Source organism: Cyprinus carpio, chromosome A12, assembly GCF_018340385.1.
Source record: "Cyprinus carpio isolate SPL01 chromosome A12, ASM1834038v1, whole genome shotgun sequence".
NCBI classification, from domain to species: domain Eukaryota; kingdom Metazoa; phylum Chordata; class Actinopteri; order Cypriniformes; family Cyprinidae; genus Cyprinus; species Cyprinus carpio.
Window position 1 is genome coordinate 3,647,960 of NC_056583.1, and position 22,578 is coordinate 3,670,537.

The 22,578-nt window shown below is 36.6% G+C and overlaps 1 protein-coding gene across 1 annotated transcript in view; it reads left to right on the forward strand.

Moving 5' to 3' along the window:
• LOC109064413 (sodium channel protein type 4 subunit alpha A-like) overlaps positions 1-19,847 on the forward strand; it is a 45,534-nt gene extending 25,687 nt beyond the window's left edge. Inside the window, exons 15-26 of the mRNA XM_042767176.1 lie at positions 45-401; positions 8,099-8,470; positions 10,256-10,382; positions 10,483-10,637; positions 10,805-10,978; positions 11,080-11,202; positions 12,247-12,525; positions 12,921-12,974; positions 14,626-14,763; positions 14,864-14,968; positions 15,115-15,385; positions 16,250-19,847. Of these exons, the coding sequence (XP_042623110.1) occupies positions 45-401; positions 8,099-8,470; positions 10,256-10,382; positions 10,483-10,637; positions 10,805-10,978; positions 11,080-11,202; positions 12,247-12,525; positions 12,921-12,974; positions 14,626-14,763; positions 14,864-14,968; positions 15,115-15,385; positions 16,250-17,550 (3,456 nt within the window). The 3' untranslated portion in view covers positions 17,551-19,847. The remainder of the gene's footprint in view (positions 1-44; positions 402-8,098; positions 8,471-10,255; positions 10,383-10,482; positions 10,638-10,804; positions 10,979-11,079; positions 11,203-12,246; positions 12,526-12,920; positions 12,975-14,625; positions 14,764-14,863; positions 14,969-15,114; positions 15,386-16,249) is intronic.
• The last annotated feature ends 2,731 nt before the right edge of the window (positions 19,848-22,578 follow it).

Genomic DNA, 22,578 nt, shown 5'->3' on the forward strand with positions numbered 1-22,578 from the left:
ATGTGTGTGTTTGTGCCCGTCTCTGACGGATGTGCTGGAAGTAGCTACGTGTCTTCAAACTGGCTAAATCTTGGCCAACCCTTAACATGCTGATCAAGATCATTGGCAACTCAGTAGGTGCCCTGGGGAACCTAACGCTTGTCCTGGCCATCATCGTTTTCATCTTCGCCGTGGTGGGCATGCAGCTTTTTGGCAAGAGCTACAAGGATTGCGTTTGTAAGATCTCTCAGGACTGCAAGCTGCCCCGCTGGCATATGAACGACTTCTTCCACTCTTTCCTCATCGTCTTTCGGATCTTGTGTGGAGAGTGGATCGAGACCATGTGGGACTGCATGGAGGTGGCGGGAGCGACCATGTGCTTGATAGTCTTCATGATGGTCATGGTCATTGGAAACCTTGTGGTAAGTGAAGTGGAGATTGTAGTAATAAAATAAGAGTGAACATTATGGGAGAAAAACACTTAACTTTGCTGATTTTGGTGAATTTGTATCTGATGACATCCCACTGACACAATGCAAAAGTGATTTTATTACTTGGTATTTTTGTTGTGTTTTCCAGTACAAATATCTAAATATTCTTAAATCAAGATACATGTACAGTACATTGTAAAACAAGAAAAAAATACTGGGGAAGAAATTTTTTTTTTTTTTTTTTTTTTTTTTTTTTTTGCAGTACACTGCATGTGCAAGAACTTCTGAAGCTTTTAGTGCACTCTGATGTGTTACTATTTTCTTTCACACTCAAAGGGAACGCTATTATCATTAGACAGTTGCTGTCACTGCTAAGCTGTTAATCTTTATAACCGTTACACTGAAGCTGTACTGATCTGAAGATTTAGCATAGCAACCAAGCCAAACCCAAAGGATTTTCAGCACAGCTGATGGCAAGCTGGTTGTTGTTGACATTCAGGTGGCACAGCAGTTAGCGTCTGATTTCTCTGAGTAACCAGGTGTTAATTAGTCATAACATTGAAACTTTCATATGCAAAGCACCCTATAGTGCTGGACTTCAATAAATATTACAAACAACCAAACAGTTTTATTTTAGTAGCATTGATACATTATTATAGTTTTTGTTAATATTTTGAATTAGATTTTATTTTTATATATTCTTTCATTTTAAAGTTTTAGTAATTTTGTTGTGTGTTTTCGTTTTTGATTTGTTTTTTATTAGTTTTAGTTTATTTTGTTGTAGTTTTATTAGTACTTAAAATAATAAAATAAAATAAGTTTAAGGTTTTTATATTCTATTTCATTTTGGTTAACATATTTCATTTGAAGTAACAAAAATGTTTTTTTTTTTTTTATGGTTTTAATTTTAGTAAACCCTGCAGCTAAGAACATTGCAATGAGAAATACATGATCAAATATTATAATAGATATATCTGATTTCAGCAGCATTATTATTAAGAATTAGTGTTTCCGTATATAGTACATCAACAGGAAGCTGTCATTGTTGTTTTTAAGTGAAAACTAGCATGCTAATTTCACGTGTTGATACAGATCAAGGAGATGCAGATGAGCTGCTAGCAGCTGTGCACATAATTACCATACTGGAACTGCTGACTGAATACCCTTCCTCTGAGGTTATACATAGAGAGAAAAGGAAATGGTCTGTTTTAGCGTGCTAACGAAAAGCATCATTATTCACCATGGCCCATAGCTAACATACATTTTCACACACACATACTCTTCATGTGGATAGACTCTCCTGTACTATGTACATCGTATCACTGGAGCCAGCAAACAGCGGTTTTGATCTTGGCTGTATTCACAATTGTTTTTGCTAGTTTCAGCCCGACGCAGTTCTCATTTCCCCATCCTGTGCTGCATTGTTTAAATAGCAAATGCATTTGCACCCATTTGTGTGCTCAGGGGCGTGCTGGTGTGAAAACGAGGTGTTCAGGCGCATTGTTGGACCCTTGGTATTTTGAGGAACTGAAAACAGACCAACTCATACCTGGTCTGAAGTCTGCCACAATGTTTTTTCTTTGTTATTTAAAGAGCACGTTAGTATAGGCGGGTCCACAACGCGCGGACACGCTGCTTATTACACACACAGGTGCATAAATATAAAAATCCCTACATGTCATAATGGATAGTCATCACATGTATCAGAATTAGGCTACCTATTTGCTCATTTACGAGCAGCTCCATTTCCTCTGTGGAGATGCGTTCTGTCTTTGCGCTTGCAAATTCCTCAGTGTAAATAGCAAATCCTTCATGGCACGAGTGCAAAAAACACCCATTACTCATTAAGAGAATAGGGACAGCCTGTTTAGACCATGCGCCCGGCCGCGCCAACCATTTTCCCGTCGTTAAACTAGTTAAAGTGGATTCGAACATGCCCTTAGTGCACCTGCGCCGTGCGCTTTAGACCATGTGCTTAGATCGTTAAAATAGGGCCCTAAATGTTTTTTTAAAAGAAGTCTCTTTTCCTCACCAAGACTGCATTTATTTGATCAGAAATACTGTAAAATTAGTAATACTATTTTATTTAAAATAAAAATTTTCTATTTGAACATATTTTAACATGTAATTTATTTTTGTGTAGCTAAAGCTGAATTTTCAGCATCATTTCTCCAGTCACGTCACATTATCCTTCAGAAATCATTCTAATATACTGATTTGCTGCTCAAAAAACATTTTTCATTATTGAAAACAGTTGTGCTGCTTAATATTTTTGAGGAAACCATGATTTTTCAGGATTCTTTGATGAATAGAAAGTTTTAAAGGGTTCATATGCTTCGATGTCAAGTTTTCCTTTCTCTTTGGAGTGTTACAAGCTGTTCGTGAATAGATAAGATCCCTAAAGTTGCAAAGACTAAAGTCTCAAACCCAAAGAGATATTCTTAATAAAAGTTTAGACTCGTCCACGCCCCTCTAAAATGCCTCGTTTAAACACCCACCCACCCCCCCCCCCCCCGCCCCCCACATGTCAACGTCACAATGTGGGAAGATTTGCATAATGCCGCCCAAATGCTCAAGCAAAGAAAGAAGGCATACCATTGATTTTCGCTGTTGCTGCCGCTGCCATGTTGCGGAGAAGCTGTGTTTCATTGTGAAAGCGAAAATTCTTTGTTTGGCCTTCCGAAAGAGGACACAACTAGAAATCAGTGGTTAAGTTGTATTTACAACATTGTTCCAGAACAGTTCAATCCAAATATTCAGATGTGTGCAGCACATTTTATGGAGGACTGTTTCCTGATCCTGGGAGAGTAGACTACACTGCCGGCTGTTCTGACTCACAGTCTGTAAGTAGGTTTACATATGTAAAGGATTTGCCACTGATGATTCAAACGTGAGTTTTGAGCAATGCAGAACAGAGCTTATTGTTTGTCATTTCTCCAATCACAAATGCAGACATATGTGTACATAATTATAAATTAATTATAAATAATTCCAGTGTTAAATGGTTATATTTGAGGATGTTTTTCTCTTTTTTACATTTGCATGTTATTTGCATCTTAAAACGGTTTACTAAGCCTAACCAGAGGGTCCTGAAGCAAAACCAGCAGCCTCTTGACCTCACGATGGAGAGCAATGAAATCATATATGTAGAACATCATTATTGACATGAGTTGCATCTGCACTCTTAAGTTTAGTGGGCTGGATAAAAAAAAAGTAGGCTAGAGGAGTGTAAGATGGGAAACCAAATATCAGAGGCCTCATTTGGCATTCATCTCTGATGTGCAATGTGAAAATCACAGCACCTGCTTCTACTGTTGTGTTTCTCAGGAAGCTTGATAAATCTCATACATTAGGCTGATATGTTGTCAAATGGTCTGGGCATTTTGCACTAGGTTGTGACTGAGTGCCAAAAAATTGTGCTTTGATGTACAGGGCTATTATTATAGTATCATGACTCTATTACGATTAATATAGCATTGAGAAACTTGACTAAGGAGGATTCATTGGCAATGATGTATTTTTGTTTTGGCCAAGAGCTTTAAATACCCCAGCATACCCTGATTAAATTAATATCCACAGTGACAAAGATATATATTTAAGTACTGAATTGCTGGAAAAAGTAAGATTACAAAATATACTGTTACTGTACCATATTGTGATGTAAGCAAAAACTAATGAAGTTGGAATCCTATGAATTCATTCTCATGAAATTATGTCCTACAACTTTCTCCATGGAATTACATAATTTTAGCTACATAAAATTGTGCCTGGTTTCTTTTTTATCTTTCTCAGCAGTGTCCAAGTCTGAGATAAATGAAGCCAGCCATGGCTGCTGTAACTATGTGCTATGTCTAGTGTGCATCGACCCTAAAGATAGCATCCCTGACAAGTCTTCCAGATAACATAATATTTATTGAAACTTCATTACGATATGGCTTACCTAAACCTGATACTGTCTATGTATAACTTGGGAACCAATTATTTGTGAAACAGCTTTTATTACTATGATGTTATCCAAGATTATGTTCACTTATATAACACTATATAACACTGAAATTGTGCACCAAGCTGAATATGTGTATTCCATGTAGCAGAATTTTTAGTAGTATGTCACTACACTGCAAAAAAACACCAAACCGGGGTCGGCAACCTTTTCGGCATGACGTGCCATTTTTAATTTTTCTGGTTAACCACTGTGCATTCTCTACAGTACAGTACATACACATTTTTAGAAGATACGGTAAAAAACAATAGGCCTATCTGATTTTCATGCAAATAGTTTCTGAGGATTTTTTTTTCATAAATTCTTTTTTAAACTTTTCAAAAGTTTCTTGAATAACAGATAAACAGTGTGACCGTACTGAACACCACTGTACAGTCGTGGCCAAAAGTTTTGAGAATTACATAAATATTGGAAATTGGAAAAGTTGCTGCTTAAGTTTTTATAATAGCAATTTGCATATACTCCAGAATGTTATGAAGAGTGATCAGATGAATTGCATAGTCCTTCTTTTGCCATGAAAATTAACTTAATCCCAAAAAAACCTTTCCACTGCATTTCATTGCTGTCATTAAAGGACGTGCTGAGATCATTTCAGTAATCATCTTGTTAACTCAGGTGAGAATGTTGACGAGCACAAGGCTGGAGATCATTATGTCAGGCTGATTGGGTTTAGAATGGCAGACTTGACATGTTAAAAGGAGGGTGATGCTTGAAATCATTGTCTCTTCCATTGTTAACCATGGTGACCTGCAAAGAAACGCGTGCAGCCATCATTGCGTTGCATAAAAATGGTTTCACAGGCAAGGATATTGTGGCTACTAAGATTGCACCTAAATCAACAATTATAGGTTCATCAAGAACTTCAAGGAAAGAGGTTCAATTCTTGTAAAGAAGGCTTCAGGGCGTCCAAGAAAGTCCAGCAAGCGCCAGGATCGTCTCCTAAAGAGGATTCAGCTGCGGGATCGGAGTGCCACCAGTGCAGAGCTTGCTCAGGAATGGCAGCAGGCAGGTGTGAGCGCATCTGCACGCACAGTGAGGTGAAGACTTTTGGAAGATGGCCTGGTGTCAAGAAGGGCAGCAGCAAAGAAGCCACTTCTCTCCAAAAAAACATCAGGGACAGATTGATCTTCTGCAGAAAGTATAGTGAATGGACTGCTGAGGACTGGGGCAAAGTCATATTCTCCGATGAAGCCCCTTTCCGATTGTTTGGGGCATCTGGAAAAAGGCTAGTCCGGAGAAGAAAAGGTGCGCGCTACCATCAGTCCTGTGTCATGCCAACAGTAAAGCATCCTGACACCATTCATGTGTGGGGTTGCTTCTCATCCAAGGGAGTGGGCTCACTCACAATTCTGCCCAAAAACACAGCCATGAATAAAGAATGGTACCAAAACACCCTCCAAAAGCAACTTCTTCCAACAATCCAACAACAGTTTGGTGAAGAACAATGCATTTTCCAGCACGATGGAGCACCGTGCCATAAGGCAAAAAGTGATAACTAAGTGGCTCGGGGACCAGAATGTTGGAATTTTTGGGTCCATGGCCTGGAAACTCCCCAGATCTTAATCCCATTGAGAACTTGTGGTCAATCCTCAAGAGGCGGGTGAACAAACAAAAACCCACTAATTCTGCCAAACTCCAAGAAGTTATTATGAAAGAATGGGTTGCTATCAGTCAGGATTTGGCCCAGAAGTTGATTGAGAGCATGCCCAGTGGAATTGCAGAGGTCCTGAAAAAGAAGGGCCAACACTGCAAATACTGACTCTTTGCATAAATGTCATGTAATTGTCGATAAAAGCCTTTGAAACGTATGAAATGCTTGTAATTTATATTTCAGTACATCACAGAAACAACTGAAACAAAGATCTAAAAGCAGTTTAGCAGCAAACTTTTTGAAAACTAATATTTATGTAATTCTCAAAACTTTTGGCCACGACTGTATGTGTGTACGACAAGGACAATGCATTGAAACCATTCAGTTTAATCACCATTCTATATTAATGCTCTGCTTTAATTTAATTAACACGCGCACATGCACACACCACTCGCACACAGAGATCTGAGATTGTGCTGTGCAAAAAGTAACATTCAGAAGCTCATAAACTTGTTGTCAGCGCTGCCACGCTACTTTTATTAATTGACACTGAATCGCTACATTATATTTCTCAGCAACAAGGGGGGTAAAATCGCTGTTTTTTAAGTAAGTTAGCCTAACTAAACTCAGCTTCATTGTTTGTAGAGAGAGACGATTTACACACACATCTCTCTCTCTCTCTCTCTCTCTCTCTCTCTCTCTCAAAATGGCCATATTTGAGAAAAAAATTTGAGTAGTTTGCATCACTGGATATGGCTGTCAGTCATTTATCATTTCTATCATAAACATATCATTAAAAGTTTACTAATATTAAATTATTTGCTGCTTCATCTTACCTCGCTCTCTTTAACGTTAAACTGACGCTTCGCACTCTTCTTTTGTGAACAGTAAACCCCACCTACTTTGATTTGATTGGCCGTCTCAGTCATTTTGACATTGATGAGGGCTGAGGCTAGTATGTGCAGCGATCGCGCGCGCATCCATAGACTAGCGCAAGTTAATTCTTACACTTTAATAGTATTTATAGCTTCTAACAGGCTGTGTGACTATGAGAAGTTATTACCTCAAAATGTACGTCAGTTTGCAGTTTTCCCCATTGCTCGCGTGCCAGCGATTATCCCAGACATGCCGTAGGTTGCCGACCCCTGCACTAAACAATAAGTTCCCATTAGTTGACATTAACTAACAATGAGCAATACATTTGTTACAGTATTTATTAACCTTTGTAAATGTTAGTTAAAAATTTAAACCTTTGATTGTTAGTTCATGTTAGCTCAGGTTTATTTAACAATATTACCCGGTACAATTTTTGATTTTAGTACTGTATTAGTAAATGTTAACATTAACATTAAATAAGATTAATACATGCTTTAAAGGGATAGTTCACCCAAAAATGAAAATTACCCCATGATTTACTCACCCTCAAGCCATCCTAGGTGTATATGACTTATTAAATAAATAATGCCCTTGCTCTTCCAAGCTTTATAACGGCAGTGAATGGCTGTTGAGTTTTAATACTCCAATACAATAGAAGTCCAATAAAGTGCATCCATCCATCATAAAAAAGTACTCCACATGGTTCCAGGGGGTTAATAAAGGCCTCCTGAAGCGAATCAATGCATTTGTGTAAGAAAAATATACATTTTTAAAACTTTATAAACCGTACTCTAACCGTAATCTAATAACCGTATCTCTAGAAAAAATATTTTTTTCAGTGTGGGATAACTGTTTTCAGCTATGTTTGTGTGTGTAACACATTTAACACAGCTTTGCAGCAAAAAGGGCTGTAAATACCATCTCATATCTCATAAATGATCTTCTGTATGTTATGTTGCATCGAAAAATCTGAATCTTTGTAGTGAATTAGTTTTTTCAGTAAATGAGTTGCCTAATTAGTTCCTGTGTAGCTTTTAGGTCTTCTTCTTTACAGTAAATAAATATTCATTTAAATATTGAATTGGTTTTTTTTTTTAAAGAGTAGCTTAAATTATAGGTGACTTGTAGCATGGCAAGTGTGTACACGTTTACTACTTAAGCTACAGGAAAGCCTTATGTGTTCAACCTGCCAACCTCAGTCTGACATGTACTTCTCAGGTACTGAACCTGTTCCTGGCCCTGCTGCTCAGCTCCTTCAGCGGGGATAACCTGTCCGGAGGTGATGATGATGGGGAGATGAACAACCTTCAGATTGCCATTGGCCGCATCAACAGGGGTGTAGATTGGTTCAAAGCCTTCATCGCCAGTATGTTGCGAAAGATTCTAGGAAAGAAACCTCCTGAAAATAATGAGGGAGGAGGGGAAGGAGACATAGAACTCCATGCTATAAACCACCTGGATGAGGGGAAAATCGAAGAGGGCTTGACTAACTGTTTGCCTCCAGCACTGACCGTACCCATTGCTTGTTGTGAGTCTGATGTGGATGAGGAAGAGGACTCTGATGAATCTACTGATGAGGAGGATGGAAAGGTAAAACAACAACCTGTCCTCTCTCTGCCTACCTCATTATCTAGAAAAATGTGTACAGTTGTGTATCATTACCCATATATGGTGAGAAAACTACTATTAGTTATGCTAGATAAACCTTTTAAAATCAAACTAAAATTAGTAAAAAAAAAAATATATATATATATAATAAAAATTGCTTACCATGAAAAGTAATGAGTTTTAAACACATTAAATGTCTTTATTTCCCCCTTAAAATTGTGTTTTGGCCTGTCCCACCCTAGTGTTAAATAAAATAATATATCATAATTTTGACAAAATCTGTTGAGTTCTTTTCTAATTCATTGTAATAAATCTAGTTTAAATAACAAAACGTTCCTAAAATTATTAATTAATAAATGTAAACATAATTGAGTAAATTATTTTCTTTTTATCATTTTTTACACAAATCTACTGCATTCATCAGCCTCAATCATTAATCAGGCTCTATCATGCAAATTTATTATAAAAGAATTTATTAAACAATTGTTTTTTTTTTTAATTCATGGGAAATATATGTATATAAATAATAAGTAATTATACCCTATTACCCAGTGTTTTATGTATTTTAAAATTTTATCATATACAAATTATATATATATATATATATATATATATATATATATATATATATATATATATATATATATATATATATATATATATACAGTACAGGTCAAAAGTTTGGAAACATTACTATTTTAATGTTTTTCAAAGAAGTTTCTTCTGCTCATCAAGCCTGCATTTATTTGATCAAAAATTCAGAAAAAAAATGTAATATTGTGATATATTATTACCAATTATCATTTATTTCTGTGATGCAAAGCTGAATTTTTAGGATCATTATCACATGATCCTTTAGAAATCATTCTAATATGATGATTCATTATCAAAGTTGGAAACAGTTCTGCTGCTTAATATTTTTTCAGAACATGTGATACTTTTTTAGGATACTTTGATGAATAAAAAGTAAAAAAAATAAAAAATAAAAGAAGCTATGTTTTTAAAATATAAATATTTTGTAATAACAATATACACTACTGGTCAGTAATTTGGGGTCAGTAATTTTTTTTTTCTTTCTTTTTTTTAATAAAATCAATACTTTTATTCAGCAAGGATGTGTTAAATTGATAAAAAGTGATAGTAAAGAAACATATAATATTAGAATATATATTATTAGAATTTTTTTTTTATTTTGAATAAATGCAGTTCTTTTTAACCTTTTATTCATCAAATATATTAGACAGCAGAACTGTTTCCAACACTCATAATAAATCAGAATATTAGAATGATTTCTAAATGATCATGTGATAGACTGGATGTTACATGTGACACTGAAGGCTGGAGTAATGATGCTGAAAATTCAGCTTTGCATCACAGGAATCAATTATTTTTTTAAAGTATATTCAAATAGAAAACTATTATTTTAAGTTGTAGTAATATTTCACAATATTACTGTTTTTTCTGTATTTTTGATCAAATAAATGAGCAGAAGAGACTTCTTTCAAAAACATTAAAAATAGTAATGTTTCCAAACTTTGACCTGTACTGTATACTGTATATATATATATATATATATATATATATATATATATATATATATATATATATATATATAATTTTTTTTTTTTTAATGTTCATTATTAGAAATAAAATTCTCACAAGTGTCTTGTCTCAAAATATCAGGGAACATTACCTTAACACTTTGCATTGTTCCCCTCACATTTCTTTTTCATTCTCTATCATTTCTTTACATCTCTTGCTGCACAGGCCACTCTTAATGATGACGACTCTTCAGTTTGTAGCACAGTGGACTACCGGCCTCCAGAACCTGAGCCTGAGCCCGAAGAGGAAGAAGAACCAGAGCCTGAAGAGCCAGAGTCCTGTTTCACAGAAGGTGCCCATGCAGTTTCCTTCAGTATGAATGTTAACGCTCATGGCATCACTTCAAGGCTAGAAAAATCTTAATTTATGTATTTTTCTCTCTTTTTACTTAGGTTGTGTTAAACGATTTACATGTTTGAATGTAGACATCACAGCAGGATGGGGGAAAAAGTGGTGGAACCTTCGTAGAACATGCTTCACCATCGTTGAGCATGACTACTTTGAGACATTCATCATCTTTATGATTCTTCTTAGCAGTGGAGCACTGGTGTGTCTGTCAATACTGAGCCAATGCTTATTAAACTCTGCACTCTAGTCACATTATTACATGTGTGCAATATTAAATCTACTGTTTTTTTTATTATTTCATTGTACTGAAATAGAAACATATAAATCCATTCATGTTTAATGCATTGATTTTTTTCATTCTGTCAGGCTTTTGAGGATATCAACATTGAGCGCCGCAGAGTGATCAAGACTATCCTGGAGTATGCTGATAAAGTCTTTACATACATTTTCATAGTGGAGATGTTACTGAAGTGGGTTGCATATGGTTTCAAAACCTACTTCACTGATGCATGGTGCTGGCTGGACTTCCTCATTGTGGATGTGAGTTCACTTTTTTGACTCTTGCCAAAGATTTACCCTTATAAGCAAATACAAATATAAGTCTGTGTGTATTGATTTTTTCACCTGCTATTTTATTCTAGGTGTCGCTAGTCAGTTTAACAGCCAATTTATTGGGATATTCTGACCTGGGACCAATCAAATCTCTTAGAACACTCAGGGCTCTTCGACCCCTTCGAGCCCTGTCAAGATTTGAGGGAATGAGGGTAAGGAATGACTCTTCGTTTATAAATTTGTGAGTGATTTTTCGAATGGAATAAAGATCTGAAGTTGACCTTGATTAACCTTTAATTGGATTTTGATATATGTGACCTTAGACCACAAAACTAATTTTAACTTAGAAAACTAGTCTTAATTTATACATCATCTGAATAAATAATCTTTCCATTGATGTATGGTTTATTAGGATCAGACAATATTTGGCCGAGATACAACTATTTGAAAATTTGGAATCTGAGGGTGCAAAAAAATCAAAATACTGAGAAATGAATTCTTAGCAATGCATATTACTAATCAAAAATTAAGTTTTGATATAGTTATGGTAGAAATTTTACAAAATATCTTCATGGAGCATGATCTTTACTTAATATCCTAATGATTTTTGGCATAAAAGAAAAATCGATCATTATGACCCACACAATGTATTTTTGGCTATTGCTACAAATATACCCCAGCGACTGAAGACTAGTTTTGTGCTCCAGGGTAACATATTATGTGATGGTGTTGATTTTTGATATTTAATTTTTCTTATGGCATATCTTGGTAAAGCCATTTTCCACTTTTTGGAGGAATACAGTATTTGTTTGGACTTGCTGACACAACAAGTTAGCAAGCAGTCAATAAAAGGTTTGGTTGGATGATAATGACAGCAGTATTGGGAATTTGTTACAAAAAATATCCACATAAATACCAAATGATTGGCAATATGATTCTTTTTTGTTTTTGTTTTTCACAGAAAAGGGGAAGTGAGAAACTCATATTTAGTATTTAAACACTTCTAAAGATTAGGGGGAAAAATCATTAAAAAGTGTTAGAGTTAAAAGTTTAGAGCTATAACAATTAGTCCTTATTTTTGTTAGAATAATTTTTTTCTTTATTCATCCTGAAGGACAGAATATTTTATCTCATTTAAAGATTAACTTCACACTGTTCTGAGTGAAATGCCTTTAAGTTAAGTGGAAATAAATATTTGCACAAATATCGGTTACTCATTTGTCTCTAATTCATGATTGTGTTAATGTCCCATACAGGTGGTAGTGAATGCACTGGTTGGTGCCATTCCTTCTATTTTTAATGTGCTGCTGGTGTGTCTGATATTCTGGCTCATCTTCAGCATAATGGGAGTCAATCTGTTTGCTGGAAAGTTCTACCACTGCATCAACACCACTACGGAGGAACGCATCCCGATGGATGTGGTCAACAACATGAGTGACTGTATGGCTCTGATGCACACCAATGAGGCGCGCTGGGTCAATGTGAAGGTCAACTATGATAACGTGGGAACAGGCTACCTCTCTCTACTTCAAATTGTAAGTTTCTCATGACTTGTTGAGTACAATATACTTCATATGGTACACACGCAACCATAAACAGTCACATCATGATGAATTTTGGTTTATCTTTCAAAGAAAAAAGATGGAGCAAATTCAGAACTCAAAAGAATAAAGTGAGCATTTATTAAATCTAAGCTAAATATATATATATATATATATATATATATATATATATATATATATATATATATATATAGAAATTCAGTGCAGACACTGAAGCACATAAGCATATTTACAGACAGTGAATGTATTTTCATGTCATTTCCTTTTTATGCATCAGAGGACACAGAGGTAATTTAGTACAAATGCATAATCAATAAATGGGTTTTACATGACACACTTATATTCAGAAAGTACTTCTCTCCACATAGGCCACATTTAAAGGCTGGATGGATATCATGTATGCTGCAGTGGATTCTAGAGAGGTACGTGAATGACAATCTTTCCACCAACTGGTACCATGCAATTCTATATGTTGAATGCAGACATCTAATGTAGTATGTGCACACATGTTGCGAGTTCACAATTAATAGTCTGCACAACTTTATGTTATGCTGTCCTCGCTGATTGTATACAAAGACGAACAGTGCAATGTGGTGTCAAATTCATAAACAAATTTCTCAGTTGAAGTATTAAAAGGAATAGTCGATAACAATTCCTCCATCGTATACTCATCTTCATGTCTTTCCAAACCTCAAATCAAATTTTATTGGTTCTCATATACAAACATCAAGACATCAAAGTTGTGCCATTGATTTGAGTTCTGTAGTGGAGGTAAAGATTAATAAAATGAATAATAACTTGCCTGTTCAACAGCTTATTTTAATAACAATGTCATTTCTTAAAGGGGACATTGGATGAAAGTTTCTGAAATTGTAGCTTTTTTTGCAATTAGTTTGGTTTCTGGCATGTCTGCCAGCTAAGAAAAGCTGAAAAGGAAACACGCAGCCAGTTTGTTATGCACTGTCTGAGTCTGAAACTGTCTTTACACGAGCTGTTTCCATTTTCAGCCGGTTTCTACGTAGATAGCAAGCTAGCTGTTTGAATAAGACCATCTCCAAGCCATATATGGAGTCCAAGGGAGCAATTCAAACATCTTGTGTTGAAATGCCCCATGGAAGAGTGGGGTGGGGTGAGCGGTAGCTCATTATCATTTAAAGAGACATGCTTCGAAATGAATTGCTGTGAACAGAGCTATTTTTGTAAAAAAAAATGACCACTGTTTTACACGACCACTGAGGAATCTTAACCAAATTATTTTACATACATTTCATGAAGACCCTAAAGAATCATACCAACTTTTGGATTGTCCCCTTCAAAGTGCCCCTATTATGCCATTTCGAATATAGCCTTTAATGCAGTGTGTAGTGTAGCTGTATGTGAATGTAAACAATCTGCAGTTGTAAAGCTTAAGGTGCACATTAAATAAAGTTATTATCTCCCAAAAGAAAGAATTGACTGAACTGCCTAAACAAGACATCAGTAATTTGAATCTCACTTCTGTGACGGCTACACATAACACATTTGCATAAAGCCCACCTATGTTCTACGTTGGCCGGCCGCGAACAACTTGACCCACACTCAAACCATTTTCCTGGTATTTTACTGACGACTGCTTCTCTAATCTCGAGGAGTTCAAAAATGGATTTACAAAATGCTTGCTCTTGAAAGATGAGCTCAGTACCCAGTTTATTTGGATCATCTGGCTTCACTGAATCACAACCTGTAAGTATGATAAATAATAGATGTTTATATTTTCTATCGAGAGTTCAAAAAACTATGGCAATGGGCTTATTGCTTACGACACGTGCGGTAAAGAGGGGTTTAGAGAGACTGAATCTTAGAACTGCTTTGAACTAATTGTTTGAGATTCGTTGGAAAATGAGGTGATATAAAATAAAAAAAAATTTGACCTTGCATGCATGTAAACCTATTGTAGGAGACTTCCAAAACAATAGTAGGAACCTTAAAAATGGCATAATACAGGCACTTTAAATAATCTGACTTGTTTCTGTTTAGAATTTTTTTAGAATGAACTTACTTTTATTGTGGCATTCATTGAGTATTTTCTGTTAGGTGGAAGACCAGCCATCCTATGAGATCAACCTTTACATGTACCTATATTTTGTTATTTTCATCATTTTTGGCTCCTTTTTCACTCTCAACCTCTTCATTGGTGTCATCATTGACAACTTCAATCAGCAAAAGTCCAAGATAAGCATATCTTTTTTACTAAACAAATTATTTTAATTTGTGTTGTACATCTGGATAATTTTTTACCAGAAAGAATAATTCATATCTGTTTCTTCTGCACTTTGGAGGGAAAGACCTTTTCATGACAGAGGAACAAAAAAAGTACTACAATGCCATGAAGAAGTTGGGTTCCAAAAAACCAGCGAAACCTATCCCTCGGCCATCAGTATGAACCATTTGACATACATTGATTCTTCCATTGCTTTTTTTATCATAACATCTAATTGACTGTCAGCAAATGTTTTATTGGAATATCAGCATTAGATCTCTTGAGGTTTCTAAAAACTAATCCACTACATTTTCTTCTAACAGAATGAGATCCAGGGTGTGGTGTTTGACTTCATAACACAACAGTTCTTTGACATCTTTATCATGGTGCTTATCTGCCTCAATATGGTGACCATGATGATAGAGACAGATGACCAGAGTGCTGAGAAAGAAGAAATTCTGTATCAGATCAATTTGATCTTCATCGTCATCTTTACAGGAGAATGCGTACTTAAGATGTTTGCCCTCAGACATTACTTTTTCACTATTGGCTGGAACGTCTTTGATTTTGTTGTGGTCATCCTTTCTATAGCAGGTAAGTGTAGAACAACTCAGGCTTACTGGAAAAACATGCCTGCAGCGACATTTCTGCAAAATTGTTTTATGTTTCTTGCACGTTTTGCAGCACACTCAAAGAGAAATGTCCAGTGAATGATGCTTAGAGCGTGTACAATTTTATCCAAAAATAAATGTGAATCTGGAAATGATTTATTACGTTGGTTGTTATGCATTTTGCTGCAGTTCTGAAACGAAATGTCCAGTGAGTGGTGCTAAAATGTTTAATGATCTATCATGTTTGAAAATAATGTAACACCTACAACAAAATCTTACCGACTCTAAACCTAACCATTTAGCAAACATGAGATAAAAATGCATTTGCTGAAGAAACCATGCCATTTTATCTTGCTTCTAAGTCTTGGAGCTCTTTTATTGTGACTTGAGTGCAATGCTACCAGGTGTGCTACCTGTTTGCAAGTTTACTACATCAGAAAAGCCATTCATATGAAGCTGGTTATGTGATGCAGACATCAAAATGTATTAGTTTGCAAATCATACACTGTAGTAAAAGAGTTGTGGGGTCATAACATAGTATTGTGCAAAGAATCATGTGAAAATAAGTCTTAATTAATCGATAATCTGCCCCTGTAATCCCAATTTGTGTGAAAAGTTAAAAATGTTGTGTAGTGAATTGTCTGCATTGGTATATGTTTTTCCAATAAGCCTATGCTGGTGTAGAATTATAGTTGTCAAATATCATCCCTTTATAGTTTGTTATGGAGTATTTCACTGATTTGGATAAACTAGATACTGAGAGTTCTGCAAGTGCATCTCAGTGTAAACGTTCCTACTGTAATTGCTCTAAATAGTTTATAATAACCCATGTTTCTTCTTTCCCAAGGTCTTATGTTATCAGACATCATTGAGAAGTACTTTGTGTCTCCCACCTTGTTCCGTGTGATCCGGCTCGCCAGAATCGGCCGTGTGCTACGTCTCATCAGAGGGGCAAAGGGCATTAGGACTCTTTTGTTTGCCTTGATGATGTCGCTTCCTGCCCTCTTCAACATTGGACTGCTTCTGTTCCTCATTATGTTCATCTTCTCCATCTTTGCTATGGCTAACTTTGCCTATGTGAAAAAGCAGGCAGGCATCGACGATATCTTCAACTTTGAAACATTTGGTGGCAGCATCATCTGCCTGTTTGAGATCACAACCTCGGCAGGATGGGATGGGCTTTTGCTGCCTATTCTGAACAGCGGCCCTCCAGATTGTGACCCTGACATAGAGAACCCTGGTACAGAAATTCGGGGTAACTGTGGGAATCCTGGCATGGGCATCATGTTTTTCTGCAGTTATATTATCATGTCGTTCCTGGTGGTTGTGAACATGTACATTGCTATCATTCTCGAGAACTTCAACGTCGCTCAAGAGGAGAGTGGAGATCCGCTCTGCGAGGATGACTTTGAGATGTTTGACCAGACGTGGGAAAAGTTTGACATTGATGCTACACAGTTCATTCAATACAACCGGGTGTTTGACTTTGTTGATGCCTTGCAGGAGCCTTTACGAATTGCCAAACCCAACCGCCTCAAACTAATTACCATGGATCTGCCCATTGTAACCGGCGACAAAATCCACTGTCTGGATATTCTTTTGGCAGTTACCTATGAGGTTCTTGGAGACACGATTGAGATGGCTGCCATGAGGGAGAGCATTGAAGCCAAGTTCAAAATGAACAATCCCACATCTGCCTCGTTTGAGCCAATCACCACCACTCTCAGGAGGAAAGAGGAAGAGCGCGCAGCTATTGCGGTTCAACGAAGATACCGGAGACATCTCCTCAAACGTGCTATTCGCTATGCTTGCTTCATGCATCGTTCAAAGAGGAAAGTTAGGAGTCAGGGCGAAGAGGAACCTCCTGAAGCCGAAGGGTTAATTGCAAGGAAAATGGATGCCCTGTATGGCAGCAATCCAGAACTCGCCAAGGCTTTTGAGCTGCAGACTAGGCCAATGTCGCCTAATGCACGGCCACCCAAGCCCACCTCGGTCACACAGCACAGAGTCTCAGTGACCTACCCTCGACCACAGGGACAACTCATACTACCAGTGGAGCTCACAAGCGAGGTGATCCTCCGGTCTGCACCGACACCGCATGGCCTCTGCGGTTCAGAGAATGTGACAATAAAAGAGTCAATAGTATAACTGGTGGGCAATGACTATGGACTAAGAAAATCCTTGCCATGTAAAATTAAGTATCACCTGCACGCACTGAACAACATATGCTCCATAAACAAGATGGCTTAAAGGATTACACAGGACTGCTACAGTGTGACAGCATTGGAATGCTATTTCTTGGGAGTACTGTTTTTTATTATTTAAACTTTTGTAAAGACCTGATTTATTTAGGATTCATTTTATTTGTTCCTGATGAGAAATGTCCCAGTATATTTGTCCTGACTTAGCCAAGTTCTTTTGCCCTTATACGTATAAATGTTTATGGTCAGGTAGTTAGAGTTTTTTTTTTCTATTAAAGCACCACTAAATGGCTAAGTGCCTCAATTTGCCATGATTTGGTGAATATATCTCATTCAGTCCAAGGGTTATAACCATTTAAGTAAAAGGGGCCACGCCCACTTTGAACTTTTGGCACCATTATGGCAGAGTCAAAAGTTCAACTTTTTTTGCGAAATCATTGATATTCAGCCTCCAGAGAATCTTTCTGCATTGGTTTGGTTCCTTTTGGGCAAAAAAACTGGGACTAATTTGCAAGAGTGAGTTATGCCACAAAAAAAAAAAAATTTAATATGGCGAAAAAATTTTCAAGGTGGAATTGAAGTCACTATCGCAATGTAGCTGTTTCATTCCCTGCACACTAAAACCAAGTAGTTCTACTATATTTAAAGCACAGTATTCTCAATAAGCTTGCATTTTACAGGTTCATCATATTTTTTACCTTGTCTTAAATAATCTTTTTGCATACTTGTTGCAGGTTGTATCAGTATTTATAGCTCCTGGACACTCAATAATTAGATTTTTAAATTCTTTCCGATAATGATCAGCCATTAATGATCAAATCCCTACATTATTTGTAAACACTTATCATTGGTAAAAACTACTAAAAAACCACTGGTACTGATCATCACTCTAACATATCCCTCAGTCTGTCCAGAGTCTGTTTAGTCTACTGAACTATTTATAATCTCAGTTCATGGCATACCAGTTTACAGCAGAATGGTGGAACGAGTTGAACAGAAACTGATCCTTTACAGTGGGGTGTTTGGAGCCACTCTGAGCAGAATGTACCACTATGAAAAACATTTACAGTGCCCAGTGACTGTAATTAATTTATAACTTGAAGCATTGAAACCGTAGTGTAATTTGTAGCACTTCCTTTTAATGCCCTGATAGTCAAAACAGCTTGATTTCTTCTACTAGGATGCTGAAAATCTTTCTCAGTTTTGATGTTCTTATTCAGAAGCTGTCAGTCAAAGAAACCTAGATAGAACAAGCCCATCCATTTAACACAGAGACAGCACAGCACTAATAAGGCCCATTTGAATTGGGTGTCATAGTGTCCATTATCATAAACTGATGAATAAATTGTGAAAATAAGAGTTCCCCTGATAACTCTACATCAGATTTTTCTCTGTCCAGATGTTACTCAAACTTAGAAAGGATTATTTGTAGGGTGACAAGGGCATTACCCTGTAGTTGCTAACTGCTTTATAATTGATTTCCTTCTTTACAAAAAGAGCCTGAAGTGTCCAGAAGATGCCACACACAATTCTTACCTTAATTCATTTTAGTAACTGTGAGTCATAGCTAAAAGTTGTAATGTATTAGAGACATTTAATGATGGATTTCCTCTGAAGTCTTAATGTGACTGCAAATGTCTTATTTCTTAAAACTCATAAATGAAGCACTTTTGAAATATTTATATTTACCTCTTGTATAGTTTTTAGATTTGGTCTCTTATTACCAAAAAGCATTAATTTACTGTATGTTCAAATGAAAATTTATTTTGTTGAGAGAGAAAAAAAAAAAACTCATGAGCTTGTATGTAACCTGTGTGCAGTTTTGTGCACTTTTTGGTTTCATATTGATTTTGTTAATATGCAGATAATTTTCTATCGTTTACATTTTTATCAAGGAAAGAGACATTGCCGTGCTTTAGCTTTAGCTCGCCTCTAATTGCCTGTATATACACTTCGCAAATAGAAGCGGATTTCTCAGATGCTGTCTTTTCTTTGTATCTTCACTTGACAAAACATTTAATTCAATGTGCATTTAAAACGTTCATAGAATAAATTTGATAAGATAAGCTTGGGTGTCTTCATGCTTTAAAGGTTTGAACTGCTGTCTCAGATTGTAGTTCTTCAGTATCACGGTTCATCTCATGTCAGGATTTAGTGGCGTTTACAGTCTTAGCATGCTATCATGTGTTGTTTGTGGATATGTTTTCCCAGTGGTGTTTATCAAGACCATTTTTTTCCATTGGACTTGTGCTCCATATGACTTTTTCTGTGTGTCACAGTGGCCCCTGCATGCTCGGATAGCTGTTCTTGTGTCACACCTTCTATTTTTACCCCCAGCTAGAGATGTCTTCACCTCAGGTAACCAGTCTTAATAAGTTTGGAATCTAGTGATCTATACATTGGCATTTGTGCTATGGGGATAATAGCTTTCACAAGCATGTCCACTGATAGTAGGAGAAAGAATAATATTGCTGACCTGTCTTCAGAAATCTTTACCAGTGCAAAAGCTTTTATTGGACTAACAACTTTTTCAAAAACGTTACTATTTCTAGACAGTATTAAGGTGAAAGTTGTTGTTCCCACATAATCTGAGTCAATCAGAAACTGAGGCAGTGAAGTGTTTTTGTGTGTGTGTGTGTGTGTGTGTGTGTGTGTGTGTGTGTGTGTGTGTGTGTGTGTGTGTGTGTGTGTGTGTGTGTGTGTGTGTGTGTGTGTGTGGTTAGCAGTCATCTGGCCATCTCTTTAGGCCACTGAGTTCCCAGCACTAAACCAGTGTTAAAGTTCAGAGAGAGTGGGTGAATAACAGACTGCTTCTAAATCATTTACATAAGAGCAGTGGTAAACTACACAACCCTCATTTTTTCCATCCACACTGTTTCCAAACCTCCTGTCCTTCAGGTATTTAGGGTCGCAGAGATGTTGAAGACTTTCCTAAAGTCTCAAGCCGCTGGCAGGGAAACACATTGAAACATTGAAATTATTTTAGTTATTTCCTTGTCATCAGCTGCCAAACTTGTCAGACCACACCCCCTACAATAAGACAATTAAAAATCACATTTCATGTGGCTTTTATTTGTTACTACGCTGAAGAAAAAAGAAAAAACTGGTGTAGAAACAATTTTCACTCAGATATTGCTAGTAAATTTAACCAACAATTACAAAGAAATGGCAAGTAACATTGAATTAAACAAAATTTTGAAAAAGAAAAATACTAAATAGTATATTCTTTTAAAACATACTCCAGTAATCTTTGTTATTTCGAGCACATTTTTTTAATTTTTTAATTTTTTTGTGCTCTTCAAAGTGACTGTCCTGGGAAGCATTTGGGGTACATTTACAGTTTATTTCCATTAAGAAGTGACCAAAAGTGGTCATATCTAAATCAGTGAGCTACTTATTTTGTAATTAGTCCCTCCATGTCCACCAGTCGGTTTGATTTGAGGGGTAGTAAGCATTTAAGGCCATTTAAGGTACTGAGCCAAGCATAGCACAATGAAGGCACTGCTTTGTCTCATTTAATCACATATTTCATAATACTTGTTTAGTTTTATTTTTGTACTGTCGATTACTTGCTTTAAGGGGGTACTGCTTGGCTTGCCTCCTCAAACAGTTCTGACTTTAACTGATAACTGCGCGTGAGTGAGTTTGGTTACAGCTGTAGTGCTGTACACTTCGCACAGCTCAATGACTGTGACAGACTGCAACGCAGAAACGCATGGAAAGGACCACATTAAAGACACTTCATTGTTATATGTGTGACCCAACAAAATCCAGCATGGCAACCCTCAGAAAAGACAAAAACGGCAGCAATTATAAAATGCAAGCAACATTAAAACCCAAAATAACGATAATAGACCAAGGGTGTGATCTGGCATGGGCTATGTCCACATTAATCCCACATAGCAAACGGACTTGGCCCAAATGTGGCCTCAAGCTGGCACTGCTGGCCTTTTGTCGGCAATGGCATGTACCCTTTCAGCCAGAGCTGGGCCATGTGTGGCAATGACGGCAGGGCGGTGATCCGGCAAACAATATGAGGGCTGATTGTTGGTGGGAGGAGTGTGGCCCAGATCAGTCAGGTGATATGTGGCCTAAATCAGGCTATGATCTGGCAGCATATTATGTGACCCATGATAAACAAGATGCATGATAATGGTTAAATGATCACATACATTTTTAACGAAGTGTAGTATTGTTAATATGTAGTCTTTGAAATGGCAAGTCAAAACAGAATGAAACATTATCATTTCAAAAGTAAGCAAATTAGTCAAGTGCATTAAACTGCACTTAATTAAAATTTTATTAAATTTTATATTTTTATTCTTGGTACAAATAATCTTAGAATCCTTAAATGAAGAGTGAGAGAGAGAGAGAGAGAGAGAGAGAGAGAGAGAGAGAGAAAGAGTGAGAAAGAGATCATTTAACCATCATGTAATAATTATTTGGTTTACCATGAGGCACATCATTATTATTAGTATGCTGTCATGCACAAGCATTAAATAAAATGATCATGAAAGAATTTTATTTTTTATTTAAATCCTCTGTATCCATGTGATGCTTGGTGTGAGGAACAGAACAGATCCAAATTCAAACCGCATTCATCGGCGATATGTAGCTCCTTCCTCTGTAGCTATAGTAACAATTGAAAAATGTGCCGTTAATAAGTTTTACAACAAGTTTTACGGCAGCGATATCAAACGCTCATTGGCTCTCGCCGGTTTCGTCATAGATTGCGACATGGCGTGTGTCCGGTGATGCGTGTTTTGAATGAGAAACGCGCGCCTTAACGGAGTGGATCGGGATAGTATTTTCAGCGTTTAACAAATTAGATTATTCCCTGCTCCTCGCACTACTATTATATTCTGCCAGAGAGGACTACAACTGCAATGTATCGTCATTTGGACTACTGTGGTACTGCTCTTTGACACACCTGTAATAAATTATTATGATTAAGTTACATGTGTCTATCTGTTAC